Here is a 21,082-nt window from a genome sequence, read left to right as displayed (position 1 = left end):
GTGATAAAAAGGGTGATCAGCAGACTCTATTCCACAGCCATTTACTTGTACCTGCTTAGGATGATACTCATTGAATTGTATGGGGTTTCTTTCACATGACATCACCAGATACTGTGATATGGAAGTTTTCAAGAGGTGTGTGTACCAACATTAAACTTGTCTGTTGACAAATTTCTAAATGGTCTTATTAATAGAAAACACAGAGCCAGATATAGAAGTGAAAACCTGAGAAAGATCAGAGGAATAGGAACAGCTACATGCTAACCTCACCTTACCAGCTGTGCTAACATTGCATGACTTTTTTGCTTACTTAAAATGACTGGCTTTTTCCTCTGATCTCCAGGCAAGTTTTATTTATTAAAGCACAAATAAAATATCACATTTCATGACAAATAAAATATCACCACACATATGTGTTACTATTTATGAAAAGTTAGATCAAGAAAATGCTTTCTCCTTTAATTTTTTAAGAGAATTTCTCTCCGGTCTTAATAAAATTATGTAGCACTTGGGAACAAAGATGCATCCCAATAAGCCTGCACTGGAGGTCAAGATGGAGAAGACCTCCACAGCCACCATGACCTTGCCCTTGGTGCTGTGGTAGACAGGGAGAAAGGTGATCCAGACACTGCAGAACAACAGCATGCTGAATGTCAGCAACTTTGCTTCATTGAATGTGTCAGGGAGATTCCTGGCCAAGAAAGCTACAATGAAGCTCCCTAAGGCAAGGGAGCCATGGTATCCCAAGACACAGTAGAATGCAGTAGCTGAGCCCTTATTACACATGATTATGATATGGTCATGCTCAGAGTGTCTATCAATGTCAATAGAGGGAGGAGAAACTTGCAGCCAGATTGCACAGAGAATAATTTGGATGAGAGTGCAGATGGCAATGATGTAGTTTGGTGCCCCTGAAACCAAGAAGTACTTCATCCTTCTTCCAGGGACTGTGACTTTGAAAGCCAAAAGCACAGTAATTGTTTTGGCCAACACAGTTGAAACAGCCACAGTGAATGCAACTCCAAATGTGATTTCCTGCAGGATGCAGGTAGCTGAGTTGGGATGGCCAATGAAGAGCAAGGAGCAAAGGAAACAAAAGATGAGTGAGATGAGTAAGATGTAGCTGAGATTCCGGTTATTGGCCTTGACAATGGGAGTTTCGTGGTGCTTGACAAAGACCCCAAGAACCAGAGCTGTGAATGCAGAGAAGCACAAGGCCATTAAGGCAAGAGCCAACCCCAGGGGGTCCTCATAGGTCATAAAGATCACAGCTTTGCCAGTGCACAGGGTCTGCCCTGTATTGGCATACTGGTCCTCTGGACACTTCACACATTGATGCAAATCTGATGGACAAAGGGTGGTGTTATTAGTTCAGCTTCAGCATCTTTACTGACATAAAATTTCCATTTTGGATGTTGACAAAGTTTTGCAATATCTGCATTTTGTTCTTGAGGATATAATGGAATTGTATGACTGCATGGCAATGCTTCCATTTAGTAATATTCATTATCTTTATGAATAATGAAACTAAAGCATCACTTGTTTTGTCCACTTAACTGAATTGATGAGATCATTAATCATGTTTTCAGAAAGCAGAGATATATCTAGTGCATTCTACAGGCAATGATAAAATATTTACACTGGTGAAATCACAGAAGCTAAATTCATCAACCACAATTTTTCTGAATGTATTTTAACATCACAGATCCCTTCAATTCAGTGTGTCCTGAGATCTTTGTTCCTTTTATGAATACTATGCTCATGAGAGATGGAGATGATGACTTCTACTGGAACAAGCTCTATGATACATTTTCTAGTGTGAATTTGCCAGTGCAAACACACTGACATACAAGCAACACTAAATTAAATATGTAGGTTGTATGTGCTTACAAATATTTATATGTGTGTGAGCATTTAAAAGGAATAGAAGATCTCATGAACTTGAGAATGCCTGGACTTACATGGGGAAAACAAGACGGTAAGCATGAGATGTGGATATTATATGAATTTTGTATTAATGTGTAAAAACAGCAAAAGGTAAAAATTTACATAAATATGCCCCCATTTGTGTCTTCATCTGGAAGCACAGTCACCCAACTCTCATGAATTGTTTTCAAAAAGCCAAAACTCTTTACTGAAGATAGAATCCTCTCTATATACTTAGCACTAAAAATCACTACATCTTGATTCCATTACTTGGAAGCTGACAGCACCTTGTAACTTACCTAATTTCCATCTCTGGGATATTCTGAGACTATGCATGTGTACTCAGGATAAGTAAGCAGTAATAAACAGTATGAGTAACATACACAATATGCTTAAACAGGAATTATAACACACAATGTTTATGTTGAGCAATATTCCCCCATTATTTGTAACACCCACTGTGGCAAAGGTAAGAATTGTGATTTCAATTGAGCTTAATCATTGGGTAATTGCAGAAAGTGATAATGAGCTTCCAGGATTTTAAGTCATTTTATCTATAACAATACATTTAAGGGCACAAGCTATCCACTAAATTGTTTAAGGAACTGGAAACTTGGCTCACCTGTGGAGATAATGTATTGCTATTGCAGAAGATGCAACTTCAATCCCCAGAACTCATATCAGGTCTCTCATAACTGCCTGTCACTCTAACTACAGGAACATTGGATCCCTCTCACCTGCATCTGCACTGGGGTAGATGTAACCATCCATCTCACATACATACACATAAAGTAACAAAAATATTTTTGTTTAATTTGTTGTATTTATTGTTTAAATTCCCTTTATTCTCAATTGTTTTTTACATTTAAAACAATTTCATTACACTTTGCTTAATTAGTTTGGTGAATGTTGTACATGGGAGCACATGGAAGTCAGAAGGCATGTCTAGAAGTAGGCAACTTTCTCCTACCATGTGGAACATGGGGATAAACTCAGGTCATCAGCTTTAGTTGCAAGGGTTTTAACCGCTGATCTATCTCACTGGCCATAAATGTCCTTTGAGTACTTTCATTTTATTTTGTTAAATTACAGAGCATTGAGAGAAAAACTGTGTGTCTGCCATTTGTATTTAGCAGTCCTTAATCAAATAATTATTTGACAAACATGGGCTGTGTAGGTGACAAGACATTTTGAGTTATTGTGGCTAACTGTGTTTCATAAAAATCATTTTATTCTATTATTTTGTGACAGTAGTACCTGGGTACTGTATATAAAAACACTGAGTATAGGACTACTCATGTTATCCACATCATGTGTCAACATGTGTCCTCACTTTCCTCAATTTTCAATCACATTGAACCTTTGAAACAGGTCTCTGGATATTATACTAAGTCTTTGGTCTCAAACTTTACAGTTTCTGGTGGGTTTCCACGTAATTATTTTCCCATTTCATTAACCTCACAGAGTACTTGTATTTGGTTCCCATCACACACATGACAGAGGTCAGTGCATCTGATGACCTATTCTGTTTTCTATGGGCTCCTGTACATACATGGTGTACATGACCTTACATGGGGTCACATACATACATGCCAAAAAATAAAACTATTTTCAAGATTCCTGATCTGAATCTTGTCTACATATTATTTTAGAGGAGTTTAATGACTAAGAAAAATGTTGTGTAGAATTTCCTGACACTACAGTTTGAAAATAAAATGTATCTTTCATAAAATTCACCTGCCAAGAATTTACAATGAGTCTAAGATGTATGTTATGGTGCTACTTTATGGGACATTGTAATTGATTACATTCCTACAAAGACTAACTTAGAAAAGTGATGTATTTGACTAGAGTAGTTGCATATTAAACACCTTCAGAATCCCAGCACGAAGGGAGAAAGGATGGCCAATGTGAAGGATATTTTTTCAAAAGCAGAAACTCACTTGTCTCATTAGAAACTTCATTTTGGGGGCAGGGGATGCAATTAAAACAGCAGGCTGCCATTCCCTCTTGCCCATATTTTCTGAATCCAGGACCACAATCAGCACTACATACAGAGGGTGGCATCTGCAGAAAATTAGACACATGCTGATATTAGGAGTTTTACCTACTCATTCCATTACTCTATTATATTAGCATATTGAAATATCATTAAACTTATTTTATATAGACCACATGAGTGATCACATTTCACTTTTGTAAGTTATATAATGTCAACCATATGAATGTATGGAGACAAACTGATAAAAAAAAAATTGAGTTGCTTCCCTGTGGGATGACTCATCCCTAACAGGCTTGAGGGCCAGAGGGCCCAAACAAGTAAAAAAGATACTTTCCGACAGCCAGCCTGGGTCTGCCTGATGGTCTTAGCAACAACAGCTGAAACATGATCTGGAGATGACCTGGACCAATGAGAGGCAGCCATGTCACACCAGCTGATGCATATTCATTAGACCTCACCCCAGGGTGGAGTGGAGGGTATATAAGGCTTGCCTCTTCCTAAGTAAACTGAGCTTGTTATTTCCACATTCTCCCAGAGTCTGTGTGGTTTGACTCTGCGCCTACTTGGCCTCCGCCCCCAAAGGGAACAATAGCAAAGGACCCTGCTACACTTCCAATCTTAAATATTTAGGAGGAAGAATGGGTTGTTCACTGTATGCAAACACTATAGACCTTTCAAGCTGCATATTCTAGTTAGTTTTCATAAACGTGACACAAAGTACATTTAAAAGATAGAGGAAATATTAACTAAATATTACTTGTTGCATTGGACTAGCCTGTCATAATATTGGTAAAACATATTATTATTGGGTAATTTAGGTAGGAGTGTCCAGCCCACTCTGGGCAGTGCCATTCCCAGGCAGGGCTGTATGAAAAATCAAACGATCAAGCTAGTAAACAGTGTTCCTTCAGGGAGTTTGCTTTAGTTGCAGTCTCCAGATTCCTTTATTTTCCTCCCTTGACTGTAACCCATGAGCCAAGTCAACATTCCTCCTCATATTACTTATGATTAATCACAGCAACAGAGTAGCAAGCTAGGATGCATGGATATCTGCAACAGAGGAGATATCTGCTCAAATTTCAGATAGTAAGAACGACCTATAGCAAATAACCACTGCAAACCATGACAAATTATAAGGAAACTGTTGAATAGGCAGAACCCAGAATATTTGTGGTGAAGAAATCCTGGAAGGTGGAGTGTTTCCTAATACAAAAAGTTGCTACAAAGACTGTAAAAGGAGGAGGAACCTCAATGCATGTTATGTTGTTTAATATCAATCAATGGATTTTTTAAATTTAAGTTTAAATATATATGTGTGTGTGTGTGTGTGTGTGTGTGCGCGTGCGTGTGCGCGCGCGCACATGCGCGCACTGTGGGATGGTCTGTATGTCAAGTGTGTTGCTGATTGGTCAATAAATAAATCACTGATTGGCCAGTGGCTAGGCAGAACAAGGAGGAGAATAAAGCTGGGAAGTGGAAGGCTGAGTCAGAGACACTGCCAGCCGCCGCCATGATGACAAACAGCATGTGAAGATGCCGGTAAGCCACGAGCCATGTGGCAAGGTATAGGTTAATAGAAATGGATTAATTTAAGCTGTAAGAACAGTTAGTAAGAAGCCTGCCACGGCCATACAGTTTGTAACCAATATAAGTCTCTGTATTTACTTGGTTGGGTCTGAGCGGCTGCAGGACTGGCGGGTGACAAAGATTTGTCCCAACTGTGGGTTAGGCAGGAAAATTTTAGCTACATCTATGTATTACCATGAATCTGGTGATTGGAATCTCTGTTGTGCACCAAAAAGTTCCTAATTCTAGCATCCTTTGTTGTGTCTCTTATACACAGACAGGGTCATCACAAGTTCTCCACAAATATGGGCAACTACATCTTCTTTTCTGTTTTTGTGATAGTTGGGTCTCACTGTGTAGGGTTGGTTGACTACAACTACCTACCTAGATCAGGTGACAATTTTTTCTTATTTCTTGTATTTTTTTCCTTTCACCAATGTTTTAAGAACTATTTTTAAATAAGAATCCAATTTCTTTTCATTTATTTAAGGCAGTGTTTCCATATGCAGTTCTGGCTTGTTTGAACTCACTACATGGGCCAGGCTAGCTACAAGAGGACACAGAATTTTTTAGCCTCTGCTTACAATGAGCTAGCTAAGATTAAAACATGTACATCCCTCCACACACAGCTATCCTAATTTCTGATTTTTATGGACATTCTTTTATTTTTCTCTTCATGTAGTACAATGCTGCCAAGAGTTTTGCCATAGAAAACCTTATTATGTCAACATATGTTCTTTCTATTCTTTCAGGCTTTGTTTGTTTTTTTTTAAATCTGAATAGTTGATAGGTTTTTAAGAGTCCTTTCTGCACATTTTTGGATAATAATGTAATTATATCCTTATGTTTATTATGTGATATCTTACACTCTGACTTGCCTATGTGAACCATGCTTGCATCCCTGAAATGAAGTCATCTTGGCTCAGAGATTGATCTTTCTCTTGTGTTTTTGAGTTTTCTTAGAGGGTGTTCAGTGAAAAATTGTTTCATCCATAACTATCAAAGAGATTGTCTCTAATTTTCTTTCTATTTCACTTCATTTCAATGTTTTCCCACATTTTGTAGAAGTACTCTCTACAAAATGTGGGAAATGTTCATAAATGCATATATTTGATTCCCATATTGATACTAAAGTAACTTTCTTGAACTAATGCTGTTGTCTGTGTGTTTTGATAAAAGAAGGTGACCATTAACACCTAATTATTACAGAAAATTATTTTCCATTTGCTCTTATTCGATATTGGATAGTTTTCTGGTAGCTGATTTTCAGGCTGTTATTTAAGTGCTGTCTATTCATTCCTTTGATCTCTTGTGTTCATCTTGCTTTTCAGTGAGAAGGGCTTCTTCAAGTTACTGCTCGTTTCAGTGGTTATGAATTGTTGTAATTGTGTTCATTGTTCAACTTTCATCTGTCTCCTTCTATTATTAGCAATATCTTACTGTGTATAGTAACTCAGCTTGGAAGTTATGTCCCTGTGTGTTAGAAATGCATCATGGGCCAGGTGGCAGTATCGCACATCTTTAATCCAGCACTTGGGAGGCACTCAGAAGGCAGAGCTAGGTGGATCTCTGAGTTTGATGGACAGCCTACACAGAGAAACCCTGTCTCGAAAAAAAAAAGGAAGAAAGAAAGAAAGAAAGAAAGAAAGAAAGAAAGAAAGAAAGAAAGAAAGAAAGAAAAGAAAAGAAAAGAAACAACACATCATGGATATTCTGCTTCTTTAAACGTGTCCATGGTGGAATCTGCTGTTATCTAGATGGGGCCTTTCTATGACTGGGGCTTCTCTCCTGCAGCATTCCATTTCTTCTCCTTGTTACAAAACAATTTTAAGTAACATATTTCAAGGCCTTGATCTTTTCTGGTGTTAAGTGTTTGGTATTTAAATGACTGTTGTATCTAGATGGCCACATATCTCATTGCATTTTGAAAATTTATACCTATATTTTACTGGATATAATGTTGATTCTTTTAGTGTCCATGATTTGTAAATTTGATCTTCTAATCATATCCCCTTGGTCATCTATGTTTTTCTTTCTTTGTTATTGTTTTACCTTTGTCATTGTTTGAATTTTCTTAAGCACAGCTGGTGTTCAAATCTTGCTATCCTATCTTCAGCCTGATAGATGATTTAGATGAGAATTTTCACTGATATTTTCCTTTGATTTAATTAGCTTTTTCTTCATATATTTTATTTTGAATTTTTCATTTTTTTTAATTTAATTTTTATTTTGCAATACAATTTAGTTCTACATATCAGCCACGGATTCCCTTGTTCTCCCCCCTCCCGCCCCCCTCACCTTCCCCCCAGCCCGCCCCCCATTCCCATCTTCTCCAGGGCAAAGCCTTCCCCGCAGACTGATATCAACCTGGTAGACTCAGTCCAGGTAGGTCCAGTCCCCTCCTCCCAGGCCGAGCCAAGCGACCCTGCATAGGCCCCAGGTTTCAAACAGCCGACTCATGCAATGAGCACAGGACCTGGTCCCACTGCCTGGATGCCTCCCAAACAGATCAGGCCAATCAACTGTCTCACCTATTCAGAGGGCCTGATCCAGTTGGTGACCCCTCAGTCATTGGTTCATATTTCATGTGTTTCTGTTCGTTTGGCTATTTGTCCCTGTGCTTTAGACTGCTACTCACATCACCAGGGAGGCTACCTGGAAAACAGGACCCTAAGAAAGACACGGGGATCGCCCAATGACAGAGAAATGGAATGAGATCTACATGAACAGCCTGAACATGAGTGAGGGTAGTGAAGGGCAAGGGTCGAGGGAAAGAGAGCTTGGGGGAGCGGGAGATCCCAGCTGGATCAAGAACAGAGAAGGAGAACAAGGAAGAGGAGACCATGGTAAATGAAGACCACATGAGAATAGGAAGAAGCAAAGTGCTAGAGAGGCCCACAGAAATCCACAAAGATACCCCCACAACAGACTGCTGGCAATGGTCGCGAGACAGCCCGAACTGACCTACTCTGGTGATGGGATGGCCAAACACCCTAATTGTCGTGCTAGAAACCTCATCCAACTACTGAGGGATCTGGATGCAGAGATCCATGACTAGGCCCCGGGTCGATCTCTGGGAGTCCAATTAGTGAGAATGAGGAGGGTTTATATGAGCGAGAATTGTTGAGACCAAGGTTGACTTTTTCATTATTTTGTGTCTTTTATGATTTCCTTGGATACATGCTCACTCAGTGATTTTTTTTTTTGTTATATCATTTTATTCTTCCAGACACCTCAGGGATACTTTTGTATATTCTTACAATCATTCTTTGAATTCTTTGTTAAAATGTCATTGAATATACTCGCATTTAAGTCTATTACTATAACATTTAGAGTTATTTTGCTTGGGTATCTTTATGATTATGTTCATTTGTTTCTGCACTGGGATTTGCATGATTGGGAGCAGAGTACTGGCTTAATTGTTTTTAATCCTGTTAATTCTTCAACTGGATGTTTTAGTAATGCTCACCTGAGCTATGGTAAGAACACAAATGATATTTCATTACTACCCTCTGAATGGATATTTAGCTCAGTAGCTACACCTTTAGTCCATGTGTGGTTTTCCATGCAAATAACTCTCCTCATCACTCTGAGGAAGATCACTAACTGTAAACTTTATACTATCTGAACAATCTAAATATCACCTCAGATCAAGCCCGAAGACTATCCTGAGGTTACCTTTTTTAATATTCAACCCACTCTACAGTTGGTCGGTTTGAATTGGATATCTTAAAACCACTCACATCAAAATCCATGCCTACTAGTATGCTAAGGACACATAATGGGATATTTCCTTTACTGCTGGTTATACAATCCCATGTGGGACATGGCAACTCCGGGTCCTATTTTATTAATTTGAGCATCAGCAATTTCATAATTTGGGGTTTTTTTTTTTTGTTTATTCCCAGTCATTACAAGACAGCTAGGCAAAGGTTTGCAGGCCTTAACTGTTGAATTTCATGCTTCACAACTTTAAAGAAAAAGGGGATATGGCCATGCTAAATATCTTGAAGGCATTGCTTAATAATCCCACAGTTCTTGAATGAATTGAACTGACCCTTCACTGCCCTTGGTGGAATTTGCTACATAACTCTTGCCTGTATCTTAGACATTTTAATGTTTGAGTTTCTTGCTGATAAGGGCCCCCAACTGAAGGCTAGCACTGGGATAATATAACAATTCTTATAAAAACTGATGTTAAAGAGAAAAAAATTATGGTGGCTCCCTAGGAGAATTAGGAATTAGCTATGCAAGAAATTGAATTTTCTATAGAACCTATTACCCTTAGGTAATAGTATAGGTATTAGTAAGCATGAGGCATAGGATTTGGAAAAAGTAATTAAAGAAGAAAAATTAAATGAATTTTAAAAGTTGACAAACTATAACTGAATAATTTGATTTCATGTATTGCCAAAGAAACACAGAACTATTATTTACAGGAAAGAATTTTGATTATAAAATTAATGATAAGTCTTGGTACTGCTGTTTTAGGAATCTTGATATTCTTTTACTCTTTGTTGGATTGTAATAAAGTTAGAGACCATATTGAAACAAAAGTTTATGACAGAGACACAAACAGAAACATTTTGTATCAGTGCACTGCCTAGCTTCCTGAGGAGATTTGTCACATCAGGACTTCTCTGATTGTAGAAAGAATAAAGAGAAGTACATGGTATTTTAGAGGTCAAGGGAAAGGATAATGGTCTTATGTCAAATTTAAAAGAAAGAATTTAAGCAAGGGAAGGAGGATTTAGATTTCTGTAGAAAGATCAAATATCTATTATAGTAGATTAAAAGAATAACAGGTAGTAGGAAATTAATTCTGATGTGTTAACTTATTCAAACTTACATAGAGATATCCTGCGTAGTTTTACTGTAACCACAAGGGTTTATAACACCAATTTTTTTTTTTTTTTTGGTTTTTCGAGACAGGGTTTCTCTGTGTAGCTTTGCACCTTTCCTGGAACTCACTTGGTAGTCCAGGCTGGCCTCGAACTCACAGAGATCCGCCTGGCTCTGCCTCCCGAGTGCTGGGATTAAAGGCGTGCGCCACCACCGCCCGGCTATAACACCAATTTTAAAGAAACAGTAACTAAGTTAAAAGAATTGATTTCATTATAATGTTAGATTTTAGTTCTAAATGAAATTTGTTGTTTGCTTGTTTTGTTTCTTTTATTTTAGTATGCTTATGTAATCATGGAAGACTTTAGAAAAAGTATATGCCATGAGAAGACTTTGTAATCAATGATTGAAGTATATAAGGAAATAATTTATGTACACATAAAGCCTGTAAGAGCTGCAAGTTTTCATAATAGGACAAGTCATACAGAGATATGTTTCCTCTCTAACCATCACTTCTAAAACGAAAGTTGAAAGTATCCTCAAGTCTGATTTCTCCATCACTGGCCTTACATGCAGTCACTTCAGACCCTACCCTCATCCAGAGATGAACAGTGGCAATTTACAATTATCATAAAAGCCAAAATTTATTACTACCAGTTCCTCCCATACAGAGAAGAAAAGTAGGCACAATCTTGTTATTTTGAATGAACTATGCAAGAATTATGGGGAAAAAGCAAAGTTTCCTAGTGTGAAATTTCATTGACATTATAATTCAGGGCTGGAGAAATGGTTCAACTGGTAATTACAATTGTTGCTCATGAACAGGACTCAAGTTTGATTTTCAGGATCATCCGACTGGCACTAAGGTCTATCATGTTCCCTGGAACTTGAATCATTCTTCTGACATTCTTATGTACGAGAAATGCAAATGTTCAATAGACATACATGCATACAAAATACCCATACCTACCTTTAAAAAAAAGAAGGAAAAAGTGAGTATTTAATTATAGAATACCTAATATGGATACTGAAAATTTTAATTTGTGGTTATAAGTGTTGATAATAAAGGACCTTTTTGTAAGAAGGTTTGCAGAAAATTATATCATAAAAATTAATATTGCATGCACATTGACTTGACTCTATGCTTACAATTAGCCTAAGTCTTTTCATCATCTGTGCCTAATGTTCAGCATACAGGAGAAAATCACTGTAGTAATCAGAATGGTACCAAGAGAATTTTGCTCACTTTACTGGAAATAATATTAAACATTGGTTATAACCAGTATATACTTATATTAAAATCATAAACAGTTTCTGATATGATATAAAATACACTCTGTGTATGTCTAAAATAATCAAAGAATTACATAAACTATGACATCAAAAGTAAAAAGAAGAGAGATAACATAGGAGGCCAGAGACTGGTTCTTAGTGTGACAATATCTTTCATTTTACTGAGTTACAAGGAAGAACAAATGGACAGACTTGACTGTAGTGGGTAGCTATTCCAGCTTTTATCTGGAAGTTCTATCCCCCATTGAGGCTTCAGTAACTGTCCACCCTACAAGGTGGGGCGGAGAGAGGATGTTGAAAATCCGAGATCCGGATTCGCGGGCTCCCTTGGTTCCTGGACCCTGGACTCTAGAGATAGACTGAGCAGAGTTCTCCAGAGAACACTGCCAGACTGTGCCACACCTTTCCCAGACCCTGTTCCCTATCCTTTCACTTGTAAGTTACACTACAAAATAAACCTTCCTTTTAACTACGTGGAGTGGCCTTAATAATTTCACCAATATCTGGCGCCCAACATGTGACTCTGAGATTAAGAGTTTCATGCTCTACCGACTGAGCTAGCCAGGCTTCCAAAGAGACGCACTGAGGGACTGGTGCGGCTCCGAGAAGACCTGAAGAACTAGGGGTGGTCAACCTGGCAGACCAGTGGAGGAAGAGGCCTTGCTGACCAGGGTTGGAGCTTCCAGATCAAAGCTGGAATGGCTACCCACTACACTTGACATGTTAATGCTGTGTAATGTAAGTCAGTACAGTTAGGTCAGACTCACCTGTCTACTTTCTGTGGGCCACCATTTCCTATATTCAGATAAATGGATCTGTTGACCATGAGGAAAATATGGGCTAAAAATTCCTATCTTCACCTTAATTCCAAGACCATGTAGAAAATTCCAAGTAAGAAAAATGTCATAGTCTGGCTGTAGTTTTTCTTTCTGGTTCATATTCACTTTTTCCCCAACAGGGTTAGTGAAGTGAGTCTTCTTCAGAATGGAGTGCAGCTGAAAGACAGTCAGCATTCTATATTGAATGTGCCCTTACTGGAAGTCAGAAAACATATCTCAGCTTCATCTTAAAGGAAACTTTATTGAAGGGGCCAAGGGTATAAATCCTTTCTGCCATGAAAGAAAATGGAAAATAAACTTTTCATAATGTTCCTATCATTTTAATTCTCTCAAAGAAAATTATGGAACACAAACACAGACATACATTCAGAAACAAAACATAGATATGGACTATACACAAACACAGACACACATACACCAACACTGCTAAACACAGAGATATGCACATCCATACAGATATAAATACCTAATACTCCCACATACTCATTTACACACACACTCACATAAACATACACACACACACACACACACACACACATGCCAACACACACACATATGAACATACTGGCACACATAGACAGAGAGACTTATACACTTAAACTGACACATATAAAGATAAATATAGAAAACTTATACACAGGCCCACACATACACATAGTCTCAGACAAACACACACGGGGAGACATACTGAGATACAGACAACCACACAGACACATTGACACAGTCCAATTTATGCACATATCCAAAGACATACTGACACAGACACTCACTCACACATACACAGCAACATATATGCAAGTAAATACACAGAAACATAAAAACACACATAGGAAAATACACAGAAAAACAACACACATACAGAAAGACATTGACATAAGGCAAATTTATGCTCACTACTACAAACAGACAGGTAGATATGCAGCTAGACTGAAACACACACACACAAAGCAACACAGATATATACACAGATACATAGAAGCATAAAAACATACATTCATACACACTGAGAAACACCCATTCATGTACATGAATATACATGTATGTACTGAACTGAATCACAGAACAATTTCTTGTGTAATTACTCTCAGAGTTATAAGTGAGGTCTCCAAACCTAGAGTGCAGGTGGATTCAGTTAAGAATGCTTTTGAAAACCAACTCCTACACTGACTACCATGTATTTTATAATTAATAAGTGAGGGCTCATTTTCTCAAGATGTAGAGCATTAATGGGGAAGGACTGATCTGTTTCCACTATAAGAACAGTGTGATGATATTCAGGAGCTCTCTAACAAAATCATTGATTTTTACTGATAAATTATTTCTTCCAAATGATTGCCTTTGTATTAGAGATTTATACCAACATCCAGATTTACTTCCTCAACAGGAAAAATGTTCATAAATCTTTCTAATGGGGGAATATTTATTAATACACTAGATTTGGGCATCTGACCGACTCTTGAGAGCTATAATATTTATAACACAGAAAACCTTCCAATAGAAGTAACACTACCTTCAAACAGTTAAAATTGTGTACTTTCCCATTGTCCATTGACTGATTTACTTGTTGATGAAGGAGTCTCTCATGAAGGGCATGGGCCAAAGCATACACAGCATTGTATAAATCGTAACTGGCATCATTAAAGGCCATGTCAAAAGTTTGTACCATCAGCCACTCCAGTGAGGCACTGGATGAACAATTCTTCAGTGTCTTCCACTTAGATTCTGTGACTTCACAGTTAAATTTCATCCACTCCAACCTTGCCAGGTATTCATCTGAGTATCTGAGATGGGTCAATGTCTGAATAAAATTTTTAAAACCAGAAATCTCAGTATGGTGGTGAGCAAAAGTTATTGTTCCAAGGGATGAGGTAAGTGTGAAGTCTCTATTACTTGTAGTGACATCCCATTGTGAAGTGGTGACCCATATTTTCTGTATACCTAGAGATTCCCACATTCTAAAGCTCACAGCTAGAGTACTGTCTGTGTCTCCATAAATGATAACTACATTTGTGGATGATGTCATGATTTGGTTATAATACACTTCAGCTCTTGACATGTATAACTCCATGTTGACTGGGATCATGTTCACAAAGGCGAAGCAGACTGTATTTTTTTCCATCTCTGTTCTCAAATATGAGAGAAATTGAATACCTTGATCATTGTCTGAGATGGCCAGCCCAATCCAGTTCCAGTTGAAGTGAAGCATCAAAGAAATCATGGCTTGGGCTAGAGTTGTGTCCTTGGGGGCCATCTGATACAGATATGGAAACTGTTCACAATCACTCAAGATAGGATGGAAGGGTCCATAGGTGAGCTGAAGGAACTAGGACATAGGCAACAGCATGAGGTAGCACACACGCCTAAGAACTTATAAACACTATTCTGCCAAGGGTTCAAGAAACCTCCCCTTATCTACTATTTCTTCCCTCATCTCTGTTTACACAAGGAAATATGGAAGTCCCATCAAGTCTCTGAATTGTACCCTTGTACTACACAGTTTGACATAAGTGTAAGGCCAGTCTCCTCCTCACACTCTTCTTAGCATCTGGGAATGGTACCAACAGACATGGCATTTCTTGCAAACCCACCAAAAAATCCTCACCTGCTGAGATTGGTAGAGGTCCAGGACTTTCCGCATTATGACAGATGTTGCCCAGTAAGGTCCTGTAAGCAGCATTGCACACCCGATGTCATCATGACAGACATAATTAGGGGGAGCATCCTGACTTTGTTCAGAATTATGTATGAGACTGTGTAATTGTGACACATGATGACAACCCCCTGCTGGTAATTTAAACACCAGAGACATATTTGGTAAAAGATCAGAGTTCCTGTTGACTTCATCAATGGAAAATGCCAAGGCCAGAACAAACTTGTAGCTTGCAGTTGGTGTTCTGTAGAAGGGTACAATGATTATTACAAACAGAGCTCTACAGATGATCATTTGTGGTCAGTACAAGGACTATCCTACCCTGGACGGTATTCCCAAACTCCCCCAAAGTTTGAAACAAATGTCCTGTGTTGTGAGGCTGGAATGACACAAGAAGCTGAAAGCTTGCAAAAGTTTTAAAAGTTCATGAGAGTGTGTCTCCACTAAATACAAGGACACATTAGCATCCTCCACAAAGAGCACGTTCCATCTCTGGTTTTCAAGTGCTTTCTCAGAAGATGAGTACAGTGGCATGGGTTTGACCAAACAGTAAAACTAATTGTGTTTTCATCTTGAAATTATTGAGCAATATGAAAAATACATGTGATGTGTCAACCAAGTTTCTGGTATTTTTTATGAAAAAAACTGAATTTTATAAGGCATTCAAAGAATGACTGGTGAGTGCACAGTAGTCTTTCTGGGGCAATGTTTGGCTCCTGTACTTACAGTTCATTATAAATAGTGGGCAATACAGTTAACATATTCCCTCATGCCCAGCCTCATCTTGCTGATTTTTCTTTGTGATTTATCTACTGCAGGCACAAAATTTTTTTTTCAATTAAGAAAAAATTTTCATTCATTTTACACACCAATCAAAGATCCCTCTCTTCTCTCCTCCTGCTTCCCCCCTTCCCCTCCCAATCCACCTCTCACATCCCCCCTCATAAGAAGGCAAGGCCTCCAATGGGGAGGCATATCCAGTAGAGGTAAGTCCAAGCCCTTCTCCCTGCCTCAAGGCTGCATGAGGTGTCCCATCATAGGTAGTGTGCTCCAAAAAGCCCCCTTGTGCACCAGGGATGGATTCTGATCCTACTGGCAGGGGGCCCCCCAAGAAGATCAAGCTACATAATGGTCTTGCCATGCAGAGGGCCTAGTCCAGTCTCATGCAGGCTCCATAGCCATTGATCCAACTTTCACGAGTTCCCACTAGTTTTGTTTGGTTGTCTCTGCAGGTTTCCCCCATCATGATCTTGATACAATTGCTCATAGAATCTCTCTTATCTCTCTTTGGCTGGACTCCTGGAGTTCTGCCTGGTGTTTGGCTGTGGATCTCTGCATCTGCTTCCATCAGTCATTGGAATAAAGCTCTGTGATGACAGTTAGGGTATTCACTGGTCGGATCACTGGGGTAAGCCAGTTCAGTTCAGGCACCCTCTCCACTATTTCTAGTAGTCCAAGCTGGGGTCATCCTTGGGGATTCCTGGCAACTTTCCTAGCACCAGATTTCTCTTAATCCACATGATATCTCCCTTTATCATGGTATCTCTTTCATTGGTTTCCCACTCTATCTCTGTTCCAGCTCAACCATTCCATCCCCTTATGTTCTCATCCCTATCCCCTTCCCTCCATTGCCCACCCCTCATCCCCAGCTTACTCATGGAGATCTCATCTATTTCCCCTTCCCAGGGCAATCCAAGCATCCTTTTTTGGTACTTCCATGTTAGTTAGCTTCTTTGGATTTGTGGGTTGTTGTCTGGTATTCTTTGCTTTATATCTTGTATCTACTAATGAGTGGGTACATACCATGTTTGTCCTTCTGAGTCTGGGTTACCTCACTCAGGATGCTATTTTCTAGTTCCATGGGAGTGCAAATTTATACAGCCACTTTGGAAATCAGTGTGGTGGTTTCTCAGAAAATTGGGAATAAATCCTCTTCAAGACCCAGCTATACCACTCTTGGGCATATACCCAAGGAATGCTCAATCATACCACAGGGACACATGCTCAACTATGTTCATAGCAGCATAATTCATAATAGCCAGAACCTGGAAACAACTTAGATGCCCCTCAACTGAAGAACAGATAAAGAAAATCTGGTCCGTAAACACAATGGGGTGTTTTTTCTCAGCAGAGAAAAACAATGACATCATGAAATTTGCAGGCAAATGGATGGAACAAAATTTTTTTTTGGTTTTTTGAGACAGGATTTCTCTGTGTAGCTCTGTGCCTTTCCTAGAACTCGCTCTGTAGACCAGGCTGGCCTTGAACACACAAAGATCCGCCTGCCTCTGCCTCCCAAGTGCAGGGATTAAAGGCGTGCGCCACCACTGCCTGGGCCAAAATGTATTTTTAAGATTTAATTTCTAAATAAATTTCAATACTAGACTATATTTGGTAAATATATGCATCTCTGTGTGTGTGGACATGAGAAATACTCATTTAGGCCATAAGCTGGTAATGGATTTCATGGTTTTCAATTACACTTGGCTTTAGATTTGACTGGCCTCAAATGAACAGGTATACATCTGCTCCATTTCCCAAATGCAGAAATTAAGAGCATATACCCTAGTACTGTTCATCTGTTTTATGTTTACACAGGAATGTTCAGTGTAATCACACTTGGTATATCATACCAACATAAATTTTCTTATACTGAGCACCTTTCATCTATATTTCCAGTTACAAATATATAACACTATCATGCAGCTGAGAACTAGGTACACCTGGAAAATGCAGTGAGATTTATTTGTGCCATTATCACATGTTTGTAAAATAAAAGAATATAAAGAATATAATATATGGAAAATATGTATAAAGTTTGCTAGTAAAATGTTCAACAAGTTAGTAGGAATAGAACAATACCATTTTGTTTTTAGATTTATGAGAAAAATATTAACTCCCATGTCTTTCTACACATTGCATAACATCTAACCAATAAATATAAACCTTACACATACTGTTTCACTCTTAATGATTCACTCAGAGTTGAATATAAACTATTTCTCACTTAGAAATTTTACCACTGTGGTATCTTTATTTTTAAGTAAATATACTTATCTATACATTTTAAATGAAAATAATCTTATGATATTCATTATTATCACACAGAAAATTATCATTGAAATTTTCAGTAAAAGTCAACAGGAATTTGAGAATAGAACTTGTGAAACTCAACTACTACCTCCTTCACACTAAACATTAAAAAACACCAATGACTTGAGCTATTAGAATGGCCTAGTGGACTAAAGTGTGGTATTTGAAAACAACTATTGGCAATGCACAAAATCAAAATGTGTGTAGTGCCTAAATGGTAAAATATGCAGCTATAATTATTAAAAGTTCTGAAAGAGCAATATAAGAGGTAGTAAACATGATATAAATATAAGAGAAAAAACAACTTATATATAAAGAGAGAAGACACATGCTTCTTAAGTAATAGAAAAGTTGAGCTAGTAGAAAACTGTTCTCAAGTGTTGCCAAGTATCACATGCCACAGCTGTCATTCAGCATGTTACAAGGAATGTAAGCAGCCACCACTATTAGTGATAATCTCTCATTTTAAAAAATGTAAACATAACATTTACAGTATATACTTTCCTTCTTTCCTATAAAGAAAAAGTGAAGAATTGTACTTTGAAATTAAAGTCCAATGATTATACATGTGTATAAGTGAAGTATGGAGAAACAGGAACACATATGAAGTTCACAGTGGACAGTTCTCCTACTTCATTCTTGATGCAGCTTTAGAAGGCAGAGTGTGGCTACAGGCAGAGAGCATTTGAGAGAATAACTGAATATCTACGTAAAAACTCTCTGAAGGTAGAGGTGCCAAAAAGCTTAGTTGCCCAAGCATATGTATTAGGAGTTACAAAATGATCAAATGGTCATCACAAAGTCTACTCAACATCCACTTATTTGCACCCATAGGATAATACTCAAAGATATCACTGGCTATAGTGCTGCAGAAGCTCTCCAGAAAAGGGCTCTATGTGATAGAACAAGGTATAAAGTCACCCCCCCTCCTGCTCAGCTTCTAGCCTTATAAGTAGGAGGGAAACTGGAGGAATAACAATACTTTCTGAACAAACTAAAAGTAGAAAAATAGCATTGAGTCTCTAAAAGAATTTGGGGTTGTTTCTTGGTGTGTAGATTAGGATAACAGGCCAAAGGGTCAAAACTTCTTACCTTAAGAGCCTTCAAGAAATATTCATGATGACATTTACATAGAAAATGCAAAGGAACTTACTGTACATTCAGAATGCGGTTGAAATACTCTTTCTTGACAGGCCACTTCACTGATCCAAGGGAGAAGATACAAGATGTTAACAAGTCTCCATCCTTGCTCTTATTCTGCTTCACTTTCCAAAAACACCTGGGATGAGTGAAACCAGACACAAGAAGTGGAATGTTCAGGAGCAAGAACAGGAAAATCAAAGTGAACATCTTTGTCCTACTCTGTGTCTACACAGTGTGTATTGTGAAGGGCTATTCAGATCAGCACATTATATGGGCATCCATGTATTCCCACCTGCTTTTATATCTGTAGCAAAAAGAAAGTCTATTTATGCATTCATGATTCCTTATTTTCCAGGTGTTTTGTAAACTCTGGCGAAATCTTGGACAAACGGTTTCCTGGGGCTGTGCATTTGATGTCCATGTGATTAAATTTGGTTGATAAATATATATGAGGAGATCTCAGGTAGTTTCATTACATCACTCATGTTTGTTGAAACTAAGGTTACTTGGAGGATACTATTATGACGAAATTTGATCCCAGGACTCCTGAACAATCTGTTTATGTTAATGCCTTTAGAAATGATGTCAGTATATTATGTTAGATAATTCACATTGAGACATTCAGTAATGGTTCAGGAAGGACCCACAAAGTAATATTCATGGTAACACACTGGGAATTGCATCACAAATTCCCTGTCAGGGAAAAGCAGCTCCACGTTTAGAGCAATTCAGTTCCACACAGCATAAACAATGAGGCCTGTGCTATACCAGTGACAGTTACAGAATATCTAACTAAAGCCTGTGCCTCTCTGTCTTGAGAATCAATCAGGCCAAATTAAAAAATTTTCTGAATCCTGCTGGCCCACAACTATCCAGATCATTATAGAACCACTGTTACCTTTACAACATTACAAAAATGTTCATTTTTTTAAATATTCAACATGATCCATAGAGATTTTGTGTGCTACCTTTCAAATAGTATATAAAAAAATATAAAATCTATCACTCCTACCCCTAAACAATTATTATTAAAGAGAAGATAAGGTGAATATTTGATTTCTAAAAGATGATCTACCTTCCCACGCCTCAGTTCTCATAGATCTATTCTGTATGTTGATCTGTTTCTTCTCCTTTATCTGTGATTTCCTAAAATGTTCTTCTCATTTTACCATTAGTGGGTACAAATAAGTCTTGTTGTGTACCTTAGAAGCAAATAGAAACTGGGAAGTGACTCTGGGTTTTTATGTAAATTCTTTTATATCATTTCCCTAGTCATCTATTTTCATTTGCATTCTAGATCTTGAACGGCCAATGGGAGAGTGTTCTGGTGAATGTGGGCTGATGAGCCTCTTTCAGTGGATATGGACTGAAGAGAAAGCAGAAGAAGTATAGAGCAAGTCTTCACTATAGGTGGATATATGTCTTACTTAGCACTGAAGATGAGGCAAACAGGGCTGGTGTTCTCATCTGGAACTTACTGTACTTTTAAAGATCAACATTTAAAAGTACATGACCTCTGATTCTGTGATGAGCTTTCCTGGGGGGGGGGGGGCTAAGATTTGGATAAAGAAGAATGTGACAGGAAGAGGCTTTCATTGGAAGAGAGAACAAATTAAACTCTTTATCTATTTTACATCCCAATGGCAGATTCCCTTCCCTCCTCTTTTTTCAGTCCTTCCCCCCACCAACATGTTCCTTTACCCCCAACCACTCCTCCTCTCTTTCTAT

The 21,082-nt window shown here is 38.2% G+C and overlaps 1 protein-coding gene across 2 annotated transcripts; it reads right to left on the bottom strand.

Annotated features, from left to right (window-relative positions):
• Positions 1 to 438: 438 nt before the first annotated feature.
• On the bottom strand, positions 439 to 19,561 carry LOC131902644 (vomeronasal type-2 receptor 116-like). Of its 2 annotated transcripts, none has more exons than XM_059253651.1 (6): positions 19,365 to 19,561; positions 15,071 to 15,362; positions 13,979 to 14,791; positions 12,397 to 12,624; positions 3,870 to 3,993; positions 439 to 1,343 (listed from the first exon to the last, which is right to left on the bottom strand). In XM_059253651.1, exons 1-6 carry the CDS (start codon positions 19,559 to 19,561, stop codon positions 439 to 441), a joined length of 2,559 nt encoding a protein of 852 aa, XP_059109634.1. The 2 variants fall into 2 exon arrangements, with proteins under 2 accessions (XP_059109634.1, XP_059109635.1); XM_059253652.1 differs by having other exon boundaries at positions 15,113 to 15,362.
• Between the last annotated feature and the right edge of the window lie 1,521 nt (positions 19,562 to 21,082).

The sequence above is a fragment of the Peromyscus eremicus genome, chromosome 1 (assembly GCF_949786415.1).
Source record: "Peromyscus eremicus chromosome 1, PerEre_H2_v1, whole genome shotgun sequence".
Taxonomy (NCBI): Eukaryota; Metazoa; Chordata; class Mammalia; order Rodentia; family Cricetidae; genus Peromyscus; species Peromyscus eremicus.
The sequence above is the reverse complement of the archived record's forward strand: the minus strand, read 5'-3'. Positions and strand labels throughout refer to the sequence as shown.

Coding starts and splice junctions, on each gene's coding strand:
- LOC131902644 (XM_059253651.1), bottom strand. CDS start 19,561: ATGTTCACTTTGATTTTCCTGTTCTTGCTCCTGAACATTCCACTTCTT. Junction 15,363..19,364: donor AACCGCATTCTGAATGTACA/GTAAGTTCCTTT, acceptor ACCCTTCTACAG/AACACCAACTGCAAGCTACA. Junction 14,792..15,070: donor ACCTCTACCAATCTCAGCAG/GTGAGGATTTTT, acceptor CCTATGTCCTAG/TTCCTTCAGCTCACCTATGG.